We start from the raw sequence: 20917 nt of genomic DNA, 5'->3' as shown, positions 1-20917 counted from the left end.
TCTATAAATAGATGGTATAAAATAGTAAAGGCTATGACTAAAATACTCTCCAGTGATGTAAATTCTGCCTTGCTGCCCAAAGGACTTACTTGTTGCAATCAAATGTTTGTATAGCTTAGCAATTACACATAGTATTTAGAACCTCCATTTCCAACAACTACCACCTCTCACCATAAGTACTATGAGAAATACAGTAACTTGTATATCAGAGAAATATTTTTACAAGCATAACTTTATAAAAACTGTTCAACTTAAGGAAACTTCCATAATAATGCTGCATTTTCCTCCTAAACTTCAATAGAAATTAATTGATTTTTTGGTACAAAAAGATGCTATTTCCTCTATGTAAATGTCTACAACTAACCTCTGCAATATTTTTGCAAGATTGCAAAATTCTATTATTAGGATCAAATGTTGCTGAAGAGGTGACAAAGCTGCATTTTAATGATCTTTAAAAATATGATGAAGAAAGTATAGGTATGATTTAATTTAGTCTATTCAGTGGAAGGCCCATAAAGCCATAAAAATCAGATGTCTTGATTCAACATTTGAAAACCAATAATCGAATATGTCACATCAAGAGGTTAAAGAAGAAAAATCACAAGATCATATCAATAGATGCAAACCAGAAACAAAAAGGAACTTCCTCAACTTGATAAAGACTATCTATAAAAAGCCCTAGAGTTAACATCATACTTAACAATATACTAGATGATTTAACCCTACTATCAAAAACAAATCAAGGATGTCTCCTCTCACAACACCTTCCCAACACTGTACAAGTCATAGTTAATGCAATAAAACAAGAAAATAAGTATACAGATTAAGAAGGAAGAAATAAATCTAATTTTGTTCACAGATGGCATGATTATTTATGTACAAATTCTGAAAGTATCAACCAAAAAACTCCTAGAACTGATAAGTGATGATGGCAAGGATACGAGATCAAGATACAAAAGTCAATCACCTGCCCATACAACAACATGAATAAGTAGAATTTGAAATTAACAACACAATGCCATTAGTACTCAAAAACTGAAATACTTAAGAGTGAACTTAAACTATGTAAAAGATTTATATGAGGAAAACAAAAATCTCTGATGAAAGAAATCAAGGAACTAAATAAATGGAGAGATAGTCCATGTTCACAGATAGGAAGACTCGATATTGTCAAAATATCACTTCTTCCCAACTTAATCTATAGATTCGTTCAATCCCAATTAAAATCCCAGCAAGTTATTTTGTGGATATTGATAAAATGATTCTAAAGTTTATATAGAGAGGCAAAAGACCCAGAAAAGCCAACACAATATGGAAGGAGAAGAACAATGTCACAGGACTGACACTATACAACTTCAAAAATTACTAAACAATTGTAGTAACAAAGACAATGTGGTATTGGTAAAAGTATAGAAAAAATACATCAATGGAACATATCAGAGAATCTATAGATAGTCTCCCAAAATATAGTCAATTGATCTTTGTCAAACAGCAAAGGCAAAATAATGGAAAAAAGAAACTCTTTACAACAAGTGGTGCTAGAGTTGGACATCCACATGCCTCCAAAATAATCTGAACACAGACCTTCCACACTTCACAAAAATTAACTCAAAAGAATGATACACCTAAATATGAAATGCAAAACTATAAAACCCTTAGAACCTAAAAATCTAGATGATTTTGGGTATGGTGATGACATTTTAAGACACACACCAAGACCAGGATCCATGAAACAAATAATTTATAAGCTGAGCCTCATTAAAATTAAAAATCTGTTCTGTAAAAGACGCTGCCAAGAGAATGAGAAGACGAGCCATAGACTTAGGGAAAATATCTGCAAAATACATATCTCGTGAATATTATATCTCAAAAATATTAAAAAATCTAAAATCTCAACAGTAAGAAAATGGAGAGCTCAATTTAAAAATGGGCCAAACACCTTAATAGACCTTCATCAAAGAAGATACATAGATGGCAAATAAGCATATGAAAAGGTGCTCAACATCATATGCTATTAGGGAATTGCAAGTTAAAACAACAATGAAATCCACCCCACAATTTTTGGAATGACAAAAATCCAAAACACTGACAATACCAAATGCTGGCAAGGATGTAGAGAACAAGAAGTCTCATTTATTGCTTTGGGAATGCAAATAGTACAGCTACTTTGGAAGACAGTTTGGTGATTTTTTTACAAAACTAAACATATTGTTACTATGTGATCTAACAATTGCAATCCTTGGTATTTACCCAAGTGGGATGAAAAGTTATCTTCAAATATACATGGATGTTTATAACAGCTTTATTCATAATTACCAAAATCCAGAATCAACACGTTGTCCTTCAATAAGTGAATGTATAAATAAATTGTGATACATCCAGATAATGAAATATTATTCAGTACTAAAAAAAAGAGCTATCAATCCATGAAAAGACATGGAGGCACCTTTAAGTGCATATTACTAGGTGAAAAAAGCCAATATGAAAAGATTGCACATCATATCATTCCAGCTTGACATACATACATGACATTCTGGAAAAGGCTAAACTATAAAGTGAAAAGATCAGTGGTTGCCAGGAGTTAGGAGGCAGGGAGGTAACATAAAAAGGCAGGGCACTATAATGATTTTTTTATGATACTATAATGGTGGATACATGTCATTATAAATTTGTCCAAACCCACAGAAAGTACAATATCAAGAGTGAACCCTAATGTGAACTATGGATGTTGGGTGATAATAGTGTGTCAATATATGTTTGTTGTTTGTAAAAAATGTACTACTCTGGTTTGGGATGTTGATGGTAGCAGAAGCTATGAGTCTGTGAATGCAGATTGTATAAGGGAACGATCTGTATATCCTGCTCAGTTTTGCTGTGAACCTAAAACTGCTTTAAAAAGTCAAGTCTATTTACATAAATCAAGTATCTTGTAAAGTAACACTTAATGGATATTTATATTCAGCATTTCCTCAAAGACAATTGGAACACCATGCTCCAGGTAGATAAGAAAATATCTTTTTGGAGCCCTGTGAAGTCCTAAATTCCCATGTGGATATAGTTCATAGTTGGTCATAATAATTTAGAGGCTTATTAGTTGAAGATGTCAAGACCAGCAGGATTATCACAAATCATGGCTCTACCATCTATTACCCAATCAAAAGTAATCATCAGTTTTATAACTAGTTATTTTAAATAATGCTCTCGAGTATCTCTCAAATCTTTTATATAAGAAACATTATTAGTTTTTCTGAAAATTCTAAATAGAATAAAATTATATTAGAAAGGCAGATTAGAAATAATATAGTTCCTATGTTTTAGTTTAGGAAAATGCAATCTAAGAAAGCAAGTGACATATTCAAGGTCACACAATGATTTAAGACAGAAATGGAAATGAAATTTGACTTCCCGGACTAAGATAATTTATTGTGACTGTCTTTAAATGGTGCTCTCACCATCTGGAAATTGAAACCAGACATTTACACCCAGCATTCTAATCGATAAATTCTAAGGAATTTATTAGTAATAACAATGTAGATATATAAACATGATGATTGGTTTTGTTTGGTTTTATCAATTATGTGAAACTTTACATCAAATTTGAATATTTTGGGAGATTTAATGCAAGGCAGGCAACAAGGTGTCAATTAGATTTTCTTCACTAAAAGCCTGCCCATGTAACCTTTTAAATACTAGCTCAGTCCACAATAACTTTCAGACAGACCAGCCAACATTGCCTGCTTTTCTTCTGATTACAGACACTGTTCCCCATTGACTGGACAGAGTATTTGCTAGATAACTATATCTTCAACCAAGTGTTTCTAAGTACTAAGTTTTTGGGGCTTAAAATAAACATCATAATAAGAAAAGCTTTTACACACTGCAATACCTACTGGTTTTATTAACTTGCCAACATTTATTGTTAATAATATTAATCTACAAGGAAAAAAGTTACCTTTTGAGTTATTTTTACAGTAAGAAGAGCTGTTGTTCAGATGAAGATGTAAGAGGTCTGTTTTTTCCTTGGTGGAAACATGATGTTGATGGATGTCAGTTTCATATAGAAAAGTATTCTGATACTCATGAAATGTGCAACTTTCATGTTTCAGGGTAAACAAAAGAGAAGAATTGAAAGAAACGATACAGAAAAGAATGTAAAAAGGCCCATCTTATTAAAATTACAGTAAAACCTTCAGGGAATAGGGTTATTCACAATAATTTAATATTTTTTTAACCTTACTGTGGACACATTCTAAACCACAAGTAACTAAATAGTATTATGGATTTTAAAGAAAGAGGTAACTGGTCAGATCTGATTTGATGAACAATGTCAATTGAAAACCTCTTTTAAAAAATATTCTGAAATAAGTTTGTTCTTGATATTATTTCTTCTAAAAATGGAGAGTTATCTACTAGTGTATTGAAATCTGGTAAAATCAGGGTTTTATTACTTAAATAAACTTTTTATTTGTTTATCAATGAACTATCAGAGTCAAACAGCAATACGTGGTGGGTTAAAGCCTCTGACTTTGGCTCAGGTTGTGATCTCAGTGTACTGGGATAGAGCCCAGCACTGGGCTCTCTGCTCGGCAGGGAGCCTGCTCCCTCCTCTCTCTCTGCCTGCCTCTCTGACTACTTGTAATCTCTATCAAATAAGTTAATTAAATCTTTAAAAAAAAAAGGGGGGGGGGATGGGCCTGGGTGGCTCAGTGGGTTAAAAAGCAATAGATGATATTTATTTTCAATTTTTAATGATGGTTACTATATACTTGCATATGTACAATTCAAACAACACTTTCTATGAATTGAATAATATATTTTAAAATATCTAATATTTAATAATATCCAATATGCAAGCTTTACATAGTACCACATAAAAACTGGATTATGCTACTCTGTCACTTATGATTCTTTATGGTTCTCCTTAGAAAGAAAGAAACTTGGGATGCCTGGGTGGCTCAGGGGGTTAAGCGTCTGCCTTCCACTCAGGTCATGATCACAGGGTCCTGGGATCGACTCCCACCTCAGGCTCAGTCCTGGGATCAAGTCCCACATCTGGCTCCTTGCTCAATAGAGAGCCTGCTTCTCTCTCTGCTTGCTCTGCTTGCCACTCCCCTGTTTGTGCTCCCCTTTTCTTTCTCTCTTTGACAAATAAAATCTTTTTTTTAAAAAAAAGGGAAGAAACTCTACAGGCACCTCCATACCCAAGAGACAAAACCATTGCCAAACCATGATCAGTAACTTTCTCTGCCTTCTGTAATACCTTACTTGGAAGTCAAAGCAAGACTTGCAATAAGACATATAAAAGAACCAAATTAGAGAGCAGATAAGTCATTCATTTTCTTAGGAATACAGTAGTTCATACAAATCTTTTATCTACTGACTAAAAGGTTATCTCCTGCGAAAAGCACATTGGCTGCTAGACATCTGGGTCTATGCGTCCAAACATGGGTCTTTTCCCTTAGGAAAGGGACAGGTCCAAGGATATCCCTTAGGCCCACTGCTATTCCAAAATGCTGATAGGGCTTAAGTTGATCTGAATGTATAAGCAAAAAATTGGCATAGGAGCTACTTAACAGAAATCTCACTCTGCTCTTTACCCAACTTAATACTTTGTAATCAAAACACATGAAACCCTGGCTAAACTTTTAAAAGCAAAGAAGACCCAGAGTCCTTTTATCATTACTAACAGATACAGCTATTATTTTTCACTTGGAAATGACAAAATTCTAAAAAAAAAGTTGCAAAGTGAGCTGTTATACTATACTATACTGTACTTATTTATCACATAGTAAAATCTACCTAGTAACTAATCTATAGTTTAGGAGCCCTTTTGTTTCTCAAACTAATCATTAATATAACTTTTTATTTAGGGTTCATAGCAAACTAAAATAAGAACAATTCAAAGAATATCTTTGGAGAAAAGAAGAAAGCTCATATGACACACATCACCCTTGGTAAGTTACTTCAAATAACGATGCTAAAATCAGAAGTATTTATTAAATAATCCAGATACTAGGTAAGAATATAAACATACCATTATAACCATGTTGCTTTGAATGTTGGCAAATATTAGCAATATTGTACACAAATTTAAACATGGCTTTAGTAAAATATATTCTAACATTGAAGTCACATGTTTTTTTTTTAATATTTTTTTTATTTATTTGACACAGAGAGAGAGATCACAAGTAGGCAGAGAGGCAAACATAGAGAGAGGAGGAAGCAGGCTCCTTGCCGAGCAGAGAGCCCGATGTGGGGCTCGATCCCAGGACCCTGAGATCATGACCCAAGCCGAAGGCAGAGGCTTAACCCACTGAGCCACCCAGGCGCCCATGAAGTCACATGTTTTTTACATCATGAATTTCTCATGTAAAGAAATAGTTGATTTTGAGAGTAGGTTTTTAATAAGCATCAAAAGTGAGTTAGCAAGATCTTACCTTTGTTGACTATCCGCATCTGCTAACTCAACTTTGTAGGGCACTGGGTCTCCTGGTTCTTCAAATTCCTCTTCATAAGTCTTATTAAATACATGTAGTATAATATCAGTATATTCAATAAATGTATTACACATTAACCAGCTAACAAGTATGTAGTATTTAGAGAATTTTCTTCCTACAAATAATGTCATTAGCTTTCTGGCTATGTGCCATAGAACATGAGTTCTAGAAGAACTAAACAAATACAACTATTTGTTGAGGGCATTTGCTGTGTCAGCCATTTTATCCTTACTATCACACCTAGAAATAACACTAACAGCTGTTTTATTACGTAACTACTAAGTGCCAAGTAGGCTAGTGACAAGTGTTTTTAGTCCTCTGAACAGCATGTTATTAAGCTTACTCTGTGCTTCAACAAAATAATGACAAGCACACACATATATACGCAAGCACATGTGTTTATTTATTCTATATCTTAAATTTACCCAGAAGAGAATTAAAATGTTTCTAGGCATACATGCAAAAAGAGCAGAAGTTATTAACCAAAAGAAGAAAGTGGTCCTTAAATAGATACTTCTCTTCTAGTCTTTTTCTATGAGAACCACAGGAAGAGAAATATTGAGGACAAGTTGTACATTCAGCTACCAGATAACTAGAAAGTCAGAAATGTGCTAACACATTAAGTTTTGTCAAAACTTAAACCTTTCACAAAAGCTCTACCCCTGACTGGCAAGAGCTCCTGTTGATTTTACTTTTTGTCTTCTAGAGGTTTGTATCCAAGTTATTATTATACTAAATCCCTTAAATCTTAGTACTATTTTTCCTTTAAATAGAAAATAATATTAGATGGCGTTCAAGAAACAACATGTATACAAATTATATTAAACAGATATGATATTAGGAGACTAATTTTTGTTTAAAAAGACTGATAACATAAAGACCTAAGCAAAACAAAAACTAAACTACATTTATATAAGTTAAAAGTAGTACATTTCCCACACTACACACTTCCAAAAATGGCACAGTATCAGTACAGCTCAGAAATGGACTGCCTACACTAAAAATAATACTGTTTTACTCCTTTTAACATATTTAATTCAAACTCTTATAAATTTCATTCCAAACAATGTTGAATTATGAGAAAAGTCTTCTTGAATATAATACATAGTTGTAATTACGTGTTTTGAAATTTCTTGTTAGGTAACAGAGCAGTCATTATGCACTTACATCATCCAGTTCAACTATTTTTAGAGATGGCTCAGGTCTCTCTATGTTTAGTTCTTCTACTGGCAGAAAAGGCGCTGGGTACTGAACTTTGGTCTCCTCAACTAGGATATAAGATTAGGAAATAATATTTTAAGAATATACTTCACCTGATAATTCCCTATCTTCAAATAGTTGACTATGTTATATAGTCAACTATTGTTGACTATAATAATGTTCTCTTGTGCATCTACACTAATATGTAAATGTTATCAATTTCCCCACCTCAATTTAAAATACACATTTTCTTAACATTCAATGTTTAAATAAATAAAATGATATAATTAAGGCAAAGTAAATCTATGGAATGGGAAGAGGAGTGTGCTTGATTCTGATCTAGAGACAAAGGGTGCATAGTCCAACTGAAGATAATACAGTAATAAATACATAAATAAATGCAGATGCTGACTAATGCTTAGTGTGTAAAATTTGAAATGATAAATTAGACAATATCAAATAAGTCTGAACTAACCATCACTATCTTCATCACTTTCATTCTGGGAACACTGTGCCTCACTCGCTGTTTTACATTGTGGTATGAATGTATCGGGTAGCATGTTTCGAAGTTGCTCCTGTGGAGTTCTACAAAACAAGAAAGAAGCAATTATAAGACTAAAATCTATTATGTAAAATTTTCCCTGATGAGATTTTGATTTATTTCACAAACAAGTGAGTATACAAAATTAATGATGAAAGCAAAGCTATGCCTCTAATTCACAGAAGTATGATTGTATAAGAGAATCTTAATCTACTAAAATAATTTTATAAATTAAATTAACACACACAAGATTTTTCTTTTTTTTTTTTTCAAAATGTATTTATTTTTTGAGAGAGAGAGAGAGAGAGCACAAGCAGGGGAAGGGACACAGGGAGAAGGAGAAGCAGACTCCTCGCTGAGCAGGCAAATGCATATGGGGCTTGACCAGGACCTAACCCAAAGGCAGATACTTAACCAACTGAGCCACCCAGAAACCCCCACACAGGATTTCTCAATTGCATGTCCTACTATTATTCATTTAGAATGAAAATCAAAGTTATGATAGAAGTCAGCATTCTTGCAGAAGTCACATGGAGCCCATGAAACATATTACACTATTTAAAAAGCTAATTTATGGGGCGCCTGAGTGGCTCAGTGGGTTAAAGCTTCTGCCTTCGGCTCAGGACATGATCCCAGGGTCCTGGGATTGAGCCCCGCATCGAGCTCTCTGCTCAGCGGGGAGACTGCTTTCTCCTCTCTCTCTGCATGCCTCTCTGCCTACTTGTGATTTCTGAGTGTCAAATAAATAAATAAATTTTTTTTAAAAAATTAAAAAATAAATAAATAAATAAAATTTTTTTTTAAAAAAGCTAATTTATGGGGGCCCCTGGGTGACTCACTTGGTTACGTGGCCAGCTCTTGGTTTCAGCTTAGGTCATGATCTCAGGGTTCTGGGATCAAACCCTCCATCAGGCTCCATGCTTACTGGGAAATCTGCTTTATCCCTTGCCCTCTCATGTTTCTCTCTCTCTCTCTCTCAAATAAATCTTTTTTAAAAAACCCTAATTTAAAAATATTTGTTGTATCACAGCCTATGTAACATGTTGATAGGTACTAAGGGAACCTAAAGATATTCTTCTAAACTTTCATCAAGCCAGTAGGATGATAAAATCTGTTCCCACAATGTGAATGCAGTATGTTCTGGCTGTCACATTTATCACACAGTTAATAAGGTCTGATATGGCCCAACTCATATAGAAGGCAACAAAACACAGGAATTCTCAGAGGTCAAGATTATGCATCTGATTCCAGAGGGTATTCCCAAATTGTCAGGAAAGTGGTACTTTTCAATCAAGAATATAAGTAGCTACAGCCCTTCCAGACCATGCCAGTTCATGGAGTCCTCGTGTAAAAGTCAGGGCCCTCTAAATGATAATTCTGTGTAGCACTGATACAAAGCTTAAAATGTACCAGGCTCTATTCAAACTAAGTTCGGATATTAAATATTAATAGGTAATATTAAATAGGTACCAATATTATCTTAATTTTACAGATGAGAAAACTGAGGCACAAAGAAGTAAATCAAAGTGCTCAAAGTCATTCAAGTAGTAAAAGCAGAAGAGGAATTTGAACCCAAGGAGTCCACGTCCCCAAGTCAATGTTCTTAACCACTAACTTTATATAACCTTTCTCCTAATTTGCAAAAGCAATAAAATTTGATAATCTGGCAGTCTATGGCTAAGTGCATTTTCCTAATATATGTAATGTACATATCAGAACACTCCAAAATATTTATATTATTTAAATATTTATATTATTCAGCTTTGTGTCTTAACAAATTTGATGGGCATGACATCTTAAATCTATAATTTAATTAAGTGATGGAAAATTTTAAAGAGTAAAGGTCAAAACAAATGGCACCTGGCCACCAGAAAACTCTTTCCAGTCTGACACAAATATACTATAAAAAAAAACCTCAATCACAAATGCACATGAATGTACAATTATCCAGGACTCCTTTTAAAGTAAAAATTTACCTTATTTAATGAGCAAAGCCCTGAACCAAATGCTTATAGAATCTAGACAACAGAATATTGGAACTATTTATCCTTTATTCTAGACTCAAAATTTTGAAGATAAAAAATGTGGATCAAAATATTTTATGGGATTTTCCCATGAACAAACAACTAGGTAGTCAGTGACCTAGGTCTGTACTCTGGATATTGGGACCCTAGCACCAATGCTTATTTGAAAGATCATGCCACATAAATAAAGGGTAAGCATCTTTTTTTTTTTAAAGATTTTATTCATTATTTATTTGACAGAGATCACAAGTAGGCAGAGAGGCAGGCAGAGAGAGAGAGGGGGGAAGCAGGCTCCCTGCTGAGTAGAAAGCTCCATGCAGACCTCAATCCAAGCAAGGATCCTAGGATCATGACCTGAGCTGAAGGCAGAGGCTTTAACCCACTGAGCCACCCAGGCGCGCCAAGGGTAAACATCTTTAAAAATAAGACTACCTCACCATATTTTCCTCAAAATTTGATCAGATATTTATTGAAGACTGATGAAATGACAGGTACACACTACTGAGTTTCATATGAAAAAGACTATTATAGGAATTACACTTTATAATAGAGATAGACAGCTTGGACAGCAGTTGTACAGGAATAATCAGAAGAGTATATGAATGAACTTAAATACCCTGCCACGTAAACCACAAGGGGATACAACTATATACCTATGAAAATGACCACCACCAAACAAACGAAAAAACAAGCAAACAACCCTGAAATTACCAGGCACTGGCAAAGATGGAGAGTGGACAGAATTTACACATTGTGAGAAAGGACCCAAATTGTGCAGGTGCTTTGCAGAAATGGTCTGACAGTTTCTCATAAAGGTAAACATGCACTTACCATGTGATCTAGTCATCCCAGTCCCAGGTATTTACCCAGGGAATTAAAAATTTACATTCAAACAAAAGCTTATTTGTAAATGCTTCTAACAGATTTGGTCATAATTGCCAAAAAACTAGAAATCAGCAAGATGTTTTTCAACAGATTAATGGATAAACTGTACATCAGGATGATGAAATTCTCCCCCAAGTACGGGGGGGATTTTGATTCACTGAAGAACACAGATGACTCTTAAATGCATTTTGCTAAGTAAAGGACACAAAAGGCTCCATATTGTATGCTCTCATTTACATGACATTCAGAAAAAGGCAAGTTGCCATGTGTTGGGGAAGAAGGGTTAAGTACAAAGGGGAAGCAAAAGGAAATTTGGGGGCAATGGAACCTGTGCTGTTTGGTACTACGGTGAACACTTGACTCCAGGCATTTGTAAAAACCCACAGAATCATACACAAGTTTATGCTATTCAAATTTTAAAAAGTACTCAGCATTTGGACATAACCGAATGAATGGCAGAACTACTCTAAAGGAGGTGGGAAAGAAATGAGAGCCATGGCCTCAGCAACTTTGAAGGAAAAGATCTGGACTATGTACTGTGAGCTAAAGATAAAAAGCACTGCACACAAACAGTGTGTCGTAGTGTAATATATATGTATATACATACACACACATATATAGTGGTATACTATATACATATTTATATACACACACACAGGATGATAAAGGAATAAATATATCATAGATAATGAAAGCCAGGATTCTTACTGTGGGTGAAAGAAACTACAAATAAGCAAAGGGAGAATGTGATGCTGGTTTTGAGTCAGAGATATGAGTACACTCACGTCTACTTTAACAAATACTCAGGTAGATAGATACAGAAATAAATTTGGCTGTATGTTTATAGTAGGTAAGTATACCTACATATATTTCCTAGATGTTCTCTGAGAAGACCGAGGCTCTGGTGGTACCTTTGTAACCATGAGTATACCTATAATCCAGATCTTGGTTTCTGAATCCATTTTCAAAAATTAAAAAAAAAAAAAAAAGAATCAAGATTATTTGGAAAAATTATTTCTGGCCTAGGGCACAGAAATGTATCTTCAGTGTCAGAAAAATAAAGAGATGTTACAAGCAAGCCAACGAACAAACAAAAAAGGATGAGACCACGTTGAAAGCAGAGAGGAGTCTAACTAAATCAGCTCTCAGTGGTCAAGACAAGAACCATTTGAGTCACAAAATAAATAACAATAGTATGGGATATTAATCCAAAAAATAAAACACATATCCAGGAGTCTACACAAATAAACAGAATAAATAAATGGAAGGGGGGAAGAAATATTCTTCCTTGAAGGATTCTAATTAGTAAATATAGAAGAAATGAAGGAAATAGAAAATCCCCAGATATTCTGCTTCTGGCAAAATCCACTGATATACTAATATTAGTAGTAGAAAGTTTAAGGAAAAATAGCATTTTATATCACCTCATGGTATCTTCCCTAAAACCTGTATTAGTTATGATGTGAATGTGCCCCCTCCCAAAATTCATATGCTGACATCCTAACATCAATATGATGGCACTAAGAGGTGGGTTCTTTGGGAGATAAATTATGAAAGTACAGCCCCCATGTGGGACTGATGCCCTTATAGAAGAGGTCCAAAAGAGCAATGTGGGAACACAGCAGAAAGAGCCTATGAGCCACGAGGCAAGCCATCACTAGACTCTGAGTCTGCCAGTATCTTTTTTTTTTTTAATTGATTTTATTTTATTTATTTGTGAGAGACAAAGAGAGAGTGTGTGTACCTGCACATGCAGGGGGAGTGGCAGGCAGAGGGAGAAGCAAGCTCCCTACTGAGCAGGGAGCCCCATGTGGGACTGAATCCCAGGACCCTGGGATCATGACCTGAACCAAAGGCCAATACCTAGCCAACAGCCACCGAGGTGTCCCTGAGTCTGCCAGTATCTTGATCTTGAACTTCCAACCTCCAGAACTCTGAGAAATAATGGTTGTTTGTAAGGCACCTCAGTTTATGATATTGTTTCAACATCACAAATGTACAAAGACAAAAATTGGTACCAGAAGTTGGATGCTGCTAAAAATGTAGAAGCAGCCTTAAAACTCACTGATGGGTAGAGGCTGAAAGAGGTTTAAAGTTCATACTGGAAAAAAACTATAGTGTTATGAAAGTACTTTAAAGATAATTTTGATGAGGACTCAAAAAGAGGAGAACAGAGGAAAAGCCTCAGTCTCCCTACAGAATACCTAAGGAATCCTGAACAGTGTCAGTAGAAATATGGATGGTTAAGTGCCATTTTACTGAGATACCAAATGGAAATAAGGAACATATTATTGGATACTGGAGGAAAGGCAATTTTCATTAATAAAGTAGCAAAGAACTTGGCTAAACTGTGTTTTTGTCCTGGTGTTTTATTTAAAGTATAACTTATGAGTGATGAAATTAGTTCTGTGGCTAAGGCGATTTCTAAACAAAGTGTTGAAGAGGAGGCTTGGTTTCTCTTGACTGCTCATAGTAAAAAGTAAGAAGGAAGAATGACTTAAAGACAGAATTATTAACCAAAAGATAAGCAAACTTAAATATTTGGAATATTCTCAAAATATATATATTGAAAAAGAATGAGAGGGCCTATTCAGGCAAGAACAAGAAGTAAATGGCCAAAGGGCCATCTGAAATGGAGATTAATCAGAATCACCCAGATAGAAGTTGTGGCTTTTTTCAGAAACAATGGGAAAATGACCTCCAAAGGCAATTCAAAAATCATCAGGGCTATTCCTTCAATTGCAGGCACAGAAAGCTCCAGGTCACACAGCCAAGAACACCTGTTGGGGCAATGCCTGGTGAAACTATGAGGGTAAGGAAGCCCCTATAACCCCAAACTAGAAATGCCACATGATTTTAGCCCAAGGGAGCCACAAGATGTGACCTCACACAGGGCCATCATAGGAATGAGACCACACAAAACCATGAAGGCAGAGACACCCAATGTCTTAGAAGCCCCAGCCCCAGGACAGCATAGCTATGGGAGCACTCCTTAGTGTGTCTGGAAGGCAGGACCCCCATTCTAGTGTGTCTGGAAGGTGGAACCTTCACCCCAATGGGCCTTGGAGTACAGAACACCAATGAAGAGGATAATTCTCAAGACTTAAGGTTTTATAGAATTTTCCCTGTTGGATTTCAGACTTGCTTAGAACCTGCTACTCCTTTCTTATACCCTATTTCTCTTTTTTGGAATGGAAATATTTATCCCATGCCTGTCCCACCATTATATTTTAGAAGCACATAATGTGTTTGATTTCATAGGTTCACAGTTAGCAATTTGCCTCAGAATGAATCACACATTGAATCTTACCATATCTGATTTAGATGTTATTTAGATGAGACTTTGGACTTTAGACTTGAGTTGATACTAGAAGAAGTGAAACTTTGGGAGCTTTTAGGATGCAATGAATATATTTTGCATGTGAGAGGACTGATGAACCTTGTAGGGAGCAGGGCTGAGCTATGTTCAGAATGGTTCATATGTTGCAATCCTAACCCCAAAGTGATAATATTAGGATGTGGGCCCTTTAGAGGTGATGGCTTCATGAGGATAGAGCTCTCATTAATGGATTAATGCCCTTACAAAAGAGACCTGAGAGCGCTCCCTAGCCATTCTGTCGCGGAAGGACACAGAGAAGGCTATCATCCGTAAATCGAGAAGCTGGATCCCTCCGAATCTGCTGGCACCTTTTTCTTGGACTTTCCATCATTAAAAACTGAAATGTGAATGTGTGTGTTCATAAGCTACCTGTTACTCTGTGTAACAGCCCAAAACATTATTTACAAAGTGAAAAGAGAGAGTATGCAGTGGAGGAACTCGGTGAGCACCACATTAACCATGGGCTCAAAGTTAACATGCTGGTATTAAGATATACTGACAGTATAATTATGTGATACCACACACTAAGAAGGGCACATCCTCTCTGTGTTATCCTTCCTCAAAATGCACAACCTCAATCTAATTATGAAAAAAAAAAAACAGACATATCCAAATTGAGTATATCCTATGAAACACCTGGAAAGTACTCTTGGAAAATGTCAGGGTCTGGAAAAACAAGGAAAGACTAAGGAAGTGTAATGGATAAGGAGCTATGATTAAGAAAGGAAAAAAAAAAAAAAAAAGGCAATGTGGAATCCTGGATTGGCTCCTGAAGTAGAATAACAATGGAAAAACTGGTGAAATCCAAATAAAGTCTGTAGTTTGATTAATAATATTGTATCAAAGTTAGTTTCTTGGTTTTGACACATGCACTATGGTTATGTAAGATGTTGCCATTATGGAAAGCTGAAGGAATGATATGTGGGAAATCTTAATACTGTTTTACAACTCCTTGGTATGCCTTATTACAAAATATTAAAAAAAAATTAAATATGTCACATGAAAAACAATTACAGGGGCATGGAAGTAGATAGTAACCTGTCATCAAACAGAAGCTTCAAGGAAGATATGAGGGTTGACTTCAAAAATCCAAAGGAATGCCATGGAAAGGAAGAATTCAATTTGCTCTATACTGGCTTAACTGGTAGAGTTGAGACCATGTTTGGAAACCAGTCAGACACAAATTACAGTTCACTAGAAGATACTATAGCAGGCAGAAAGTTCCAAAGATGGAATGTGCCATCTCAGGGGAGAGTTTTATATGATTGAAGGTGAAGCAAGAGCTTGATGACCATTCCTCAGGTACCTTCAACGTATTGGCACTCCAACACATTGGTCCTCAAAATGCAGTTCAGAGACCAGAATTACCCACACTAGTACCACCTGGGAGCTGTTAGAAATTCAGAAATGCAGAGTGTCAGGTCCCACCCAGACCTACTGAAGAAGAAACTGTATTTTACCAGTCTGCCGGTGATTCACAGGCACAATAAAGTGTGAGCAGCCCTGCTATACGAAAAAGTGAGACTTTAAAGGTACCTCCCAATATGGATCTTATTTGATCATAAAAATGTGAATGACTCTAGCATACTCAGTCATAATTCTGGTCTGAGATTTAACAATTTAACTGTTGAACAATTGATGAAATGGCACATCTAATGACATAGTCTTTGAATAATATAACTGAATATTATTAATAAAGCTATACTATTAAAAGTCTAATTAACTTAAAAGTAGATTCTAAAAAGTAGAGCCTCAAAAGTTTATGCTAATGTAAAAAAATAAGAGTAATACTTTTTCAAAATAATCGTTCATTACACATTTTTGCTATCGTTCTTAAATTCTATACCATATTTGTACCTTTTTTTCACATACATATTTGCATTTCTCCTAGCAAACTCTAAATTAATGGTGCATAACATACATAAATAAAATTTAAATTCTTATTAGAATAGAAGAAGCTTCACAAGGATTTAATATTGTTTTAAAATTATTTACGCAAATGTGAAGCGCACATATATAATTGCTACAAAAAAGCATGTCACACAAGTCAGGAACATAAATAGCGTTTATGTTTCTTATTAATAATGCAAAGCTTCAGAAAATACCTCCTGTGTTTTTTAAGCCATAACTTTTCCATATAGGATAGACTGTCTTCTTTAAATTCAATATTGAGTGGTTCTCTCCAAATTTTCAGATTAGTTTGTACTTCACATTCTTCCAATGAGTCTATAAAAATAAATATAATGTATAAAATTAATGTAAACTAATCTATAAATTAAATCTCTCATGATACAAAACTCACCATTTTTGAAGCAAATATGCTTTGTAGTCAATAGTTCTAGGCTTAATTAATGCAAAATGTTAACTATTAGTGATTTATTAAATGACTGTACAGACAGTTTTCTTCAATAATCCCTTGAAATGAAAGAATCTTATGATTCATAAGGTTTTTAAAAGGAACCAATTCTTTTCAATGATAAATACGAACAGGTTCATTATATATTCTATAAATGCAAAGACACATAAAGGTATGTATCATAGCCACTGACAATAATATTTATACATTATGGGAAACAGAAAATAAATAACTCAGAATGGCACCTGGAGGAGACAACTGTCTTCATGAATTTATATCTACACGGAAATTCACTTCCAGATGCTTAAGATATTTCTGAAGTACTACTAAAATTAAAACCACTATTCAGAGATATTTAAAACTGATGGAGATTTCTGGGAAAGAAAGCAGTGTAAATCCAGAATTACCAGTATCGGCACCTTCTTGGATACTATCCCTCTCTCCAAACTGACCATAAGAGGAGGAGAAAAACTTCTGAAGAAGAAAGGGAAGCAGTAAGGAAGAGAAAAATTAGTTTCGAAGGCTGAAACTAGAGAACTAGTTCCAACTAGTTCCAACTTCATACCCCACAGCCTTTAAAGATTAGCTTCCAGAACAGCCAAATGCCAGCAATAGAAAGAACCAAAAGAATCCAAGTCACACTACCCATATTCTTCCCCTAAAAGTGGAGCTTTGTCGAAGAAAGCGATTGGAGGAAGCTCTGAGAAACACTCCAGAATGCACTAACCTGTGAGCAAAAGGAGATCCCTCCACTACGGGTCCTCCTTTCCAGTGCCAAACAAAATATGTCTTGATAGGAAATCTGAAACTAAAAATGAGGACTCACTTTTTTCTCTGACTAGGCATAAAGAGGAGCCACTCTGCTTGAGCGATAACTCCCAGATCTATCAGCTGATGAGGAGGAAGGGGATAAAGCATCACTTTTCTCCCATTACCAAGGGTACATCCCCTGGAAATAAAGTCAGTGGGTAACCTGAGTTAATCTGCTTGTGAATATGTTAATAACTGAACCTACTGGAAAATAGATTAGTGATATTAATGGAAGCAGACTCTTACCTGTTTAATGCATTTAAAAGGATAGCCCTTGTTTAGAACTGCTTATAGAAAACAATTCTAGGACACATGGTTCTATGAAACATGTCTCTCACATAAGCTACATAACTTGGGTTTTAGTTTGATGGCATTTTTTCATGGGTCTCTGGCTACCTTTTGTGAGAGAATTTGTGTGAGATGTCCCAGTATTCATACTGATGGGATGGTGGGTGTTTTTCTCAATAGACAGTGCCAAAGTCTTAAGGTAAACGTATGTTTTGATGTGTTGGAGTAGGCGTTGGAGGGACAGTCAGCCAGCCAGTGTAGCTGAAACAGAACACTCCAAAAGGAGAATAACAGGAGGTGAGATCACAGAGATAACAGACTTGAAATTACACTGAAACTTCTAGGCCATTGTAAGTATGTGCCTTTCACACTGAAGGAGATGAGACTTTAGAGTTCACTTAAAATGAAATGAAGTTAGAAATCAATAACAAAGGGGAGCCGAGGTGGCTTAGCTGGTTAAACATCTGCCTTCAGCTCGGGTCATGATTCCAGGGTCCTGGGAACTAGTCCCACAAGTCATGCTCCCTCTTCAGTGAGGAGTCTGCTGCTCCCTCTACCTCTCCCTTTGCCCCTCCCTCGGCTCATATTCTCTGTCAAATAAAAAATAAATATATTTTTTTTAAAGTCAATAACAAATAACTAGAAAACTTGAAAATTCAAAGCATGTTACTAAGTTAAATGGCCAAGAAGCATATAAAAAGATACTCAGTATCACTTGTAATGAGTTACACAATGTAAATATGCCTTTTCATGTCTATCAGAGCCGCAAAAATTTTAAAATCTGACAAAACATTGGTGATAATGGGAGGTAACCAAACTGCTTATCTACTGGTGGGAGTATTAACTGATACTAATACTTTGGTAAATAATTCAGTTTTATCTAGTAGAGTCAAAGACATATGCAGCCTATGATCCAATTATTCTACTCCTAGGAAAAGACATCCTAGAAACGTGTACATGGGTACCAGGAGACCTATACAAAGATATTCATACCGGCATTGTTTATAATGGCAAAATAGGAATCAACCCCAAGCCCATCAACATTTAAACATGTAAATGGTGGTAATTTCCTATAACAGAAGAATATTAAGTGTAAAAATGAATAAAATACAACTATGCACATCTTCGTGGGTAAAGTTTAGTAAATAATAGTGAGTGAAACAGGCTGCAAAAGAATATATATGCTAGCTTTCCACTTATGTAATATTCAAATACACGCAAATTTAACATATTATTTAGAGATACACAAAATACAGTAAACTACAAGGAAATTTTTTTAAATGAAAAATACAGAATCTAAGTTAGTGACAATCTCTTAGAGAGGAGGAAAGAAGAGAGAGAACAGGTGCTTACTGCTTTGTTTTTCTCCAGAATCTATACAATTTTGTAAATGTTCTTTTCTATCTACTTAATATGTCAGGAAAAGAAAAATATTGACAAACGTATACATATGGTACACCCACAGTCATATATACAATACACTGGGGCAAGAAAAATCACATACCAGATCAACAGAAGTCCTCATCTTAATGATTTCTCTTCAGCAATCACTGACACAGTATTTCTACATTTAAAAATTTATTTTAAGGTAATCGTACCAGTACACAAAGAGCTAAGATGGTCATTATAACTTTTTACCATAGTGAGCATTAGAAACAAAATATCCATCAATAAAATCCTGATTAAGTAAATCTTGGCATACAGAGTATTATGCAACAGTTATAAACGATGACATATAACTGTATTTATATGTAACGTTGTCCATGATAGAATCTAAGCAAAAAAGTCACAAATAGCATTCATAGTGACACCCCATTTATACCTGTGCATGATGGTGCAACTGTGTCTACTGAAAAGCGTACTACATGTTAACATTGATTAGATGGTTGAATTAGGTTATTCTCATTTTCTTCTTGGTTAAATTTTTGTAATAATAAAATCATGCAAAATAATCATTATGTTATTCTAATAATATAGTTATCACCACTATGAAAAACAAAGTTTTTTTCTTCTCTGATCTCATCTGATTTATCATATCTGTCCCTTTATTAGTTTAAGTCTTTTAAAGTAGACAATCAAAAGGTATTTGTATAGAATAAGACTTTTCCCGTTCAAAGCTAAAAAATAAAAAATACATCAAAATTTGAAATTTCAAATAAAAAACACATAAAATAACATAGTCAATGAGAATTATATTAAGATACATGCTACAAAGAGAGTATATAAATAAAATCTTGGAAGTATTAATGAAACTGAGGCAGCATGAACAAGGGTAGGGAAATATTTCAAAGAGAAAATTATTTAGAAAAAATTCCAGCTTTAATTGGAAAATGGTATGTGACACCTTGATGTCAGGAATGATAACAATGTTAAATAATGAATAAAAATATAAAAAATGAATAATCAGGAGAATTCCTGCACTGGAAAAAAAATGAAGTAAAAATAATAAATTGGATCCTGTCAATAAAGATACATGATTGAAATTCATTGCCTCATTTTATTTTCAGTGAAAAACAACTGGATGTCTCTATAAGATTCTGAGAAATAAAATTAATTAATTAAATAGTTTGAGAAGTATGATATCTCTCAAAAGATTCTGGGAAACGTAAAACAGAAACAGAATGTGCCTCAGTCACCCAATCTTCAATGTCTAGAATATGGGTGCAAAAATCATCAAGGAAAAATAAAAATAAAAAATATTCCTTTGGGCAGGAGGGGAAAAAAGATAAATCAATTCTCCCCCTTAAGTTCATAGTGGTCCTTGAACTATATTTTTTCAAGACACATACAAAAAAATACTTTACTTCTCTATCTCACAGATCCTCTTGTTTTATATATAAATACAGTTCAATAAAGGAACAGTTGTCCTGAGAAAAACGTTCTGCCAGGAGTGGGGGAGCTGAAAGCATCCAATTCTGCATTCATTTGACAGTCTAA

The 20917-nt window shown here is 34.7% G+C and overlaps 1 protein-coding gene across 1 annotated transcript in view; it reads right to left on the bottom strand.

The window, feature by feature from the left end:
- Positions 1 to 20917, bottom strand: part of ZBBX (zinc finger B-box domain containing) — a 111566-nt gene that overhangs the window by 25630 nt on the left and 65019 nt on the right. The window contains exons 10-14 of the mRNA XM_059388064.1: positions 16632 to 16752; positions 8173 to 8282; positions 7665 to 7765; positions 6438 to 6517; positions 3953 to 4092 (exon numbers count right to left, since the gene is read on the bottom strand). Coding sequence (XP_059244047.1) covers positions 3953 to 4092; positions 6438 to 6517; positions 7665 to 7765; positions 8173 to 8282; positions 16632 to 16752 — 552 coding nt within the window. The remainder of the gene's footprint in view (positions 1 to 3952; positions 4093 to 6437; positions 6518 to 7664; positions 7766 to 8172; positions 8283 to 16631; positions 16753 to 20917) is intronic.

Source organism: Mustela nigripes, chromosome 2 (genome assembly GCF_022355385.1).
Source record: "Mustela nigripes isolate SB6536 chromosome 2, MUSNIG.SB6536, whole genome shotgun sequence".
NCBI lineage: Eukaryota > Metazoa > Chordata > Mammalia > Carnivora > Mustelidae > Mustela > Mustela nigripes.
Note: the sequence above shows the minus strand (reverse complement) of the source record. Positions and strands in the feature narration are given on the sequence as shown.